At 27.1% G+C, this 7,952-nt stretch overlaps 1 protein-coding gene across 1 annotated transcript in view; it reads right to left on the reverse strand.

Annotated features, from left to right (window-relative positions):
• Positions 1-3,909: 3,909 nt before the first annotated feature.
• LOC111632826 (DNA-directed RNA polymerase II subunit RPB3-like) overlaps positions 3,910-7,952 on the reverse strand; it is a 31,959-nt gene continuing 27,916 nt past the window's right edge. The window contains exon 7 of the mRNA XM_023377356.1: positions 3,910-3,941. Coding sequence (XP_023233124.1) covers positions 3,910-3,941 — 32 coding nt within the window. The remainder of the gene's footprint in view (positions 3,942-7,952) is intronic.

The following is a 7,952-nucleotide window of genomic DNA, read 5'->3' on the forward strand; positions in this document are numbered from 1 at the left end:
ATTATAACTGGTTATAAATATAAATTAAATTAATTTACGAGAATTATTTTAAAATTTTTCTTCTAACAATATTTTTTTATCGTATCATATCATTTTTTTTTCTTTAAAACAAGTGAGAATAGACAAAACATATAATGATAATATATACACATAGATTAATATATATATATATAATTATATAATTAAATGTTTTAGGCAAACTTTAAAAGCAAACATATTTTTAAAATATATTTACCTCATTATGTTTTCTCAAATTTTAACTACTGAGTTCACTCTTTACTACACTTCTTAATTTGAAAGAAATGGATGCACTTCGAAATCACCTTGAAATTAATGGCTTTTTGTGGTTTCCCTTGACATTGGGAAAAAATACTGAAGGCCTGAAGAGTAATTCTTTAAATAAGTTTTAATGAGAAAGAAGATAACGAAGGTCATCTTCTTTCTCATTAAAACTTATTTAAAGAATTACTCTTCATTTCTCTATTTTCTTTAAATGATTTACTCTGATCGTAAAAAAAAAACTTTATTGTAATTAGAACATTTATGTAATAAGACACATATCTTAATTATTAATTGCAATTATTAATTTTCATGTTCTGACAGTATCGTCGATACTGAGTGACTTTTAATAATAATTTTTTAGTTGCATGCTTAATTTGATTTTTTTTTCTTAAAATTATCTACTCAACCTTATAACTTGTATATAATTAATTTTAAAAATATATTTTAATGATTGGTAATTAATTAATAATCAAATGAGTTTTTAATATACATTTAAATATTGTTAAATTTGCACTTTGAAATCCTAAATTTGATAATTGCTGAACAGAATAAAATATTTAATGATAATATGAAACTGACACCAGAAAGAGTAATCGTTTCTTAATGATAAAGATGACATCATAAGAAGAATTAAAGAAGAATTTTTTTAAAATTAGTCATTATTGATCATTATGTAGCTAATTCTGATTAAGACGCTATCAGATGAGACGTGATATTAAATGCATGATGTATCGATATTTCTACACTATCAATACATATACAGTATTTAAATATACTCGTATATTTAAATATACTATCGATATTTGTATTCTATATAAATATTATTATTAGATATTGTGTGTACAGTACATTAAAAGCTTTAATATTATTCTATATAATCATTTTTTTACATTTATAGCAAGTTTTACAAATCATGGTAATAAAAATACTCTATTGCTCAAGAGTGCCGACAAGATTTTGTTACATAGGGGAGGACGGGGTAACTTCGGCATACGGGGCAAGTTCGTCAATTAAATTTTCTTTGAAAGAAAATAAAAGGAGACTCTCTTTAGAGGCTAGACAGTTGAGTTTTAATGACGGCTTGTTGAGTATGGTGTCTGTGTTGTTCTCCGACAAGAGTAGTTAAAATATCAAATAAGTTGTCTGTTTCATTCAATTTCTTATAATATTTTGCTTCCATTTATATAGAATTGACATGTTTTGTTATAATTCTATAATAACGAAAGTTATTTTTTCTGTTAGAAGGATAAAATATTACATTATTCACGTGACCAGATCATGGCTTGATACCCTATTCTCAGGGTTTTACTTAATGTTTATAAATCATGACTATTGTGGCATCTTCGGCAGCGTTGCCGATCTTGTTCCTGATCGTTTTGCTATGGTTTCATTTGGCCGCAAACAACAACAAGCAGAAGAAATAACTGGATCCCTATACAAAGCCACACTAGAAGCCAAGACTAAAGTTAAAAAATCAGGAATTTGCAGAAGGGCAATGGATTTCGAGAAATCGGATTCGAAGTTCACTAAAGAAAAGGGGCAGAAAAGTTCTAAAGAACCGGAAAATAACGACGAAAATACTTATTGCATATATTGCAATGAACAATATGGAACTATTCAAGAAAAGTGGATTATGTGCTGCAAGTGTGAATTGTGGGCTAATGTGGCTGTACAGATGTGGAAAATGAGTTGGTTCAGTTTATTTGCGATATGTGTAGAGCATAAACAATTTGCTGTTAAGCATATTTCATTTCTACTGTTTGTTTGAGTTCACTAATTCATTTAACTTTATATTGCTTTTAACTTGCATTAGAATGTTTTCATTTATTATCTGTTTGATTTTTTTGTAATTAAGTTTTGTTTACATTTTCTTTACTTAAATATGCCTTTGAACTTGTATTTCGTTGTTATAATATTAAATAGGTTTTTGGGCTTGTATTTCTTTGTTTTAATAGTGAATTTCAACTTATAACACAAATTTATTTACCTGCCTATTCTGCCTCATTACTGTTGCTATCTTTTTATAAAGTTATTATTATTATGATTATTTTTATTTTCAAACTGATTTTAACCAGTTCTATAGTAAGGTTATATTCTGGTAGACAATAAATAACGCTTTTCTTTCAGTTTACAACAGTACTTTTTACAAAAGATTTAACTTATTCTATACGATTTAGATCAATTAACCAACCAATTGATTCAATGAAAAATTATGTTCCTTAAACAGAAGCAATAATATATATATTTTTATGTTTAATAAAAATTTTATAGTAGAATTTATTACTTTTTTTTTGTTTTTTACTCTGTCAGAAATCTATTGAATTATTATTACAGCACTTTATTTTGACAGTTATAATCATAGAGTGTGTAACAGTCTGTGATTATAACTGGTTATTATCCTTTCTATTACAGTGGATAACTGATACCATCACAGCTATTATTCTTTCAACAAGAGACTATTGTTTAATAGACATATAACTATATTATAATATTATGTTATGAATGAAATTTTTTGTTTTATTCAATGTAATCCCCTCCCATGTCGATACATTTTTTAGAACGCTCGTACAGCTATTCAAACATCTTCGAATATCTTTCCGAAGTTACGGTGCCGAGGACGCTCGTCACATTTTTCTGGATGTCCTCTAGGTCGTCGTTGTGCCGCCCCTTGAGCGCCAATTTCAACTTGGAGAACAAGGCGAAGTCTGCAGGAGCCATATCCGGTAAATAGAGAAGATGATCGAGTACAGTTACCCCATTTTTGGCTAAAAACTGGCGCACTTGAGACAAGTGTGGAAAGGTTCGTTATCGTGCAGAAGGATCCAGTTTTTGGCTCGGTACATGGCAGGCCGTACTTGGCGAATTCGGGGTCTTCTTGCCCAAAAAATACAATTCATACAATTCATACCAGAGATATTTATAAAAACTCTAGAGTTTCTACAAACAACTTTGTGTGTGGCGATTTAAGAAAAAAATTAAGAAAATAGCTCGTAAATGTTTTCAAATTTATTTTTATGTGTTTATTGAATTGTATTTTTAATTACTCGAATATTGAAACTGTATAAATAGCAAATTAAACTGAACATAACATTCAAAACTGCATTTATCAAAATATTTAATGATAGTTACTACAAGATACTGACATACGGTTAATAATTAATTTTTTAAAATGTTTTAATAGAAACAAATGGATTTGCGAGATGTTATTTTGAATTCTAAACTTCAAATTAATTAAATTTTTCAAATAAAGTTATTTTAAAATTTAAAATATTGCGGTCTTAACGATCATTAAATATTCGTATTATTCATGTATTAAATTATAAGAAGTTAATGTATACTGTACATTGTCAAATATTAAAAATTATTTGTAATATTTACAGATTTGAACATTTAATTAAAACAATTTTTATAGTTTTAAATGAGATTAAAAATGCTTTAATATCAAAAATGTCTAAAATAATTCATATTAATTGTAAATTATATATGTACTGACAAGTTATAATATTTTGTTAAATATAGAAGAGTATAAGAAATTTCTATATAAATTATTTAAAAAAATTTATCATAAAATGCTTCTAAATACAATTTAATTTATCAGTTACATGATTTTAAAAATCGTATGAAATCTTATTCTTGTAATNAAATAAAATCACTTTCGTCTGAAAATACAGTTATGAATGACTTTAAACTATTGTAAAAACGTTAATAAAGATTAATCTATATAAACATTATATAAAAATTTAAGACTTTTAGGAGCTTAATAAATTCTGAAATGATTATTATATCTCATGTAAAATCATTTCAGAATAATAATAATAATAATAACTCTCCCGTGGTTACCACCTGGTCGTGGTGGGAGAGCCCAGTAATTTTACTGAACCATAGAGCAATGTAGGCTGGAAGGTCATGTCCCAAACTGCAAAATTCCGTGTAGACTTTCCGAGATATATATTATTCAATATTATTCATTTTGTTTCATTGCGGTTATCATTGTACGGCACATAAATATCTTAAAGAAGAATATGTGAAGTTATTACTGTTAAAAATTTTTCTGATTTAAAAAACTGAATCCCCTATTTGTTACATTATATAAAAATAGTAAATAATTTATATAATAATATTATGTATTTCGATTAAATTCTAAGCAAATTCCCTTTGATTTTATATCAAATTGTCGAAATTGAAATGCAGTTTTTTTAGGATAAAGCATAAAAAATAATTTGTAAAAGTGTTATATATCATGAAAATAGATCCAATAAACCTGAAGTAAAAACCAATACAGAAAAGATGAGCAGAATAAACAAATTTTTACAAATACTTAGCTTAATACTCAATTGATGAAAAAGTATATCTTAATAAATAAGTAGGCCTATACTTTTTTTCATTTATTCTAGAGATAGTAAAAGAAAAATAATAACAATAGCTAATTAAATAACTAGAAACTAAGGTCTAGCTAATTTATAATTTTATATAAAATTATTTCCTTTTCGAATCTTTTAAGTTCTGGGAGTTTCAAGCAAGCACTTAGTTCGCTTATAGAATAATCTGCTATTATATAAGTGTTCATTTACAATTAACCTCTTTATACTGGCCGAAGAAGAGCAAAATACGTATTTCATAAATTCTATGGATATTTGATTCGATTCTATAGTACTATTGAATTAATTAATTTAATAATACGTTTATAAACGTCTCATAAATGTAAGCTGCGTTTAAAAATTGATATTTCAAATACAGTCGACTTTCGATATAGTGACCACCCGATAAAAGTGAATTTTTGATATAATGAAAACTTTTGTTGGCCTTTGGTATTTTTACGTATAATGTAAGCACGTTAAATATGAGCTTAATACGTATTAAGAAATAAATATGTTCTTAATAAGGCTACAAGCCTGTTTCTCAGTTTTTGACAGCCGCATTCGCTAGATAACAGCACCTATCAATGAGTATTCATGAGAGAAGTTTTCATAATGACCGTGATTCAAATCAACTTCGTAATTGCCGAGAGAGTAAAATGAATTTTTCCGACAGGTGTATCATAACATTACAGTAAATTTTTTCGCTATTTATTTTTTGAGTGTTGTAGATTATAAAAAAATGATATTTAAAGACATTTTTCTTTACTTAATAGTAGTTTTAATCATATGGCAGAGTGAAAATTTCGTTAGGCTTAAGACTTATTTACTCATAGTCCAAAAAAGTCACAACAGGAGACCATATTGGTATGGCCTACAGTGTTCCTAGTATAGTCACTTGCAGACATTTTAAAAAGTTTTTAATTCCTAGATAATATTCTATGGTCTTTTAAATTTTTATTATAATCTCTGCTAGGTATATTGCAATATATACCCGTAAATGTGTAGCAATTTGCGAAGTAAATAAATTGGTCAAATTAATGGAAATTGTTTAACGTATCCATATATGGCGCACTCATCTAGTGAATGGTTTAGCTGTCTTTATAAGTCCATTATATTTTTATATTTTTCAATAAAAATAAGAAAGAGGTGACATATTGGTATAGGTGTAATGAATATTATAAGTAATAATAATTCAATGCGTTTTTTTTTATTGTATTGCCTCTCTTCGTAGGCCTCTGTGTGATACCAAGAACGAACTAATATCAATTAATATCCGGACAGGAAAAATTTTAAGTTTTAGCATTAGCATGAATAATTTAATAATTACGGAATTAAAACCGAATCGAATAGATTTCGACCTCTATCGACCTTGTTCCGATTAACGAGTATTACTGCTTACTCGGTTAAAGGTGAAAGACCATTAAAGGTCGTAGAATTGAACTAAATGACTTATTATTTGCTTAACCGTATATATAAATGCATTCAATATTGCACCCATACATTTAAACATCTCAGGGAAAAATGCTTAAATATGTGATAATAACAGTAAGGCTACATTTTATGATAATATAAAATTATTTTGTTATCAGGCTTCATTATTATTATTATTATTTTATTCTAGATTTTTGTCGCCTTCATTTTAATTTTTGTAGATGTGTATTTGGCAGGAGAAGTAACCTTTAATCCAGTTATAACACTTTCATATAATTTCTTTACATAAAAGATTACATTTTAGTGTCCATTCTATGTGTCGAACTGAGCCAGATAGTTTCGCTGGCCTCTTCTTCAATGTGAGTCTTCATAAACTAAAATAATGTGAGCCTTCATAGATTTTAAAATAAATAGTTCAAATAAGACTACTTATCTCAGTAGACCTACTAAATAAAATTTATTATTATAATCATCATTTGAGATTCAGAATAAAATATGAAAAACAAGGGAAAAATTAACATTAATAAAACTAGAAAAAACTAGTATCAATAAATAGCCAGGACTATAATGTTAATATATATACTATATATTTACGTTAGCCATTGCCGACAGAAAATTTTTTACATGTTTTATATATTGAAGCGGATAAGAGAATATAATAAAAGGTCGACTCCGCCGTAAGACTATCCTGAGGTGTGAAAAGGACGTAGGATGAAGAGAAATAAAGCCTTGTGTTTTTTCTGTTAACTTATTGTAAAGTTTTATTGAATTTTTAATTAAAATATTAGCAAATATTTATTACTGTTTCTGTCGAGGATGTACAGAAAATTCTTGTATATACAGTAGTTATACTTTGTAACGAATGTAACTGTAATTGCAGTCAAAACTTGTCTAAGGAAAGGTCAATATTTTATTTTTTATTTCAATATCCTTAATAACTAATTTTCACTACATCAAAATACAAATATAGGTCAAGCATGATGTATGTTGTCACTAAAAAAGGTTTTAAAATGACAATCTGCCAGCATATATAGCATTATAGTTTATAATAAATACTTATTAAATTATTATACTGCAGTTAAGTAGATATATTTTTCAGTATAATAAAATGTTGATCATATTTAAATTATAATAACTTTTGTTTAAATACAGTTTAATCATTTTTATTTTTCGTTATAATCTTTCAGATCGACAATAACACTTTGCTCTAATTTACAAAATAAACAGTTTAATTTGTGGAATAAGTTTATTAATTTCTAATTTAAAAAATATATATATGTGTGTTGTGTATATATAATAAGCACTACATCTTGTACTTAATTATTGTTGCTTTCACTGATAGCAACACACTCGTTATTTATTTCAAAAAAATTTTCGTAATTCCTGTTTATTTTCTGAAATGCTTTTCAATAATATCTGCTATCCTGCTAATTTTAAATTTAAATTATAAGGATAATTCTGTTCAGAACTGTTAAGGCTGATTTAACCTCTTGGTTATGCACGCGATCTCCAGCAGATGACGATAAAAATGTAATGCTTTTTTCTATGGGAAATCCTTTTCAAAAATTCGATTTACATAGATTCCAATATATTCATCAAACGGCAAAAACGCGATAAACCAGAATATTTATAGGCAAAATGCTTTGTCTAAAGATGTTTTAGTTTGATCGGTGTTCATTGAAATGTTTTAGTATCCAGTAAAATGTTTTGTGTAAAGACATTTTTACCCGAGGGGAGTAATTCATCGATAGACACAGTTATAGTAGTCTAAGTACGTCGAACGTACTAGACGGGCGAACGTTTTCTTGCACGCATGCATTTATGGCTATGGGGCTATCCATAAAGTTCGTCCGCATTTTTCTTGAAATTTTTACTTCCTCC

The sequence above is a fragment of the Centruroides sculpturatus genome, unplaced genomic scaffold (assembly GCF_000671375.1).
Source record: "Centruroides sculpturatus isolate CEXI.00-Female unplaced genomic scaffold, Cexi_2.0 scaffold41, whole genome shotgun sequence".
Lineage (NCBI taxonomy): Eukaryota > Metazoa > Arthropoda > Arachnida > Scorpiones > Buthidae > Centruroides > Centruroides sculpturatus.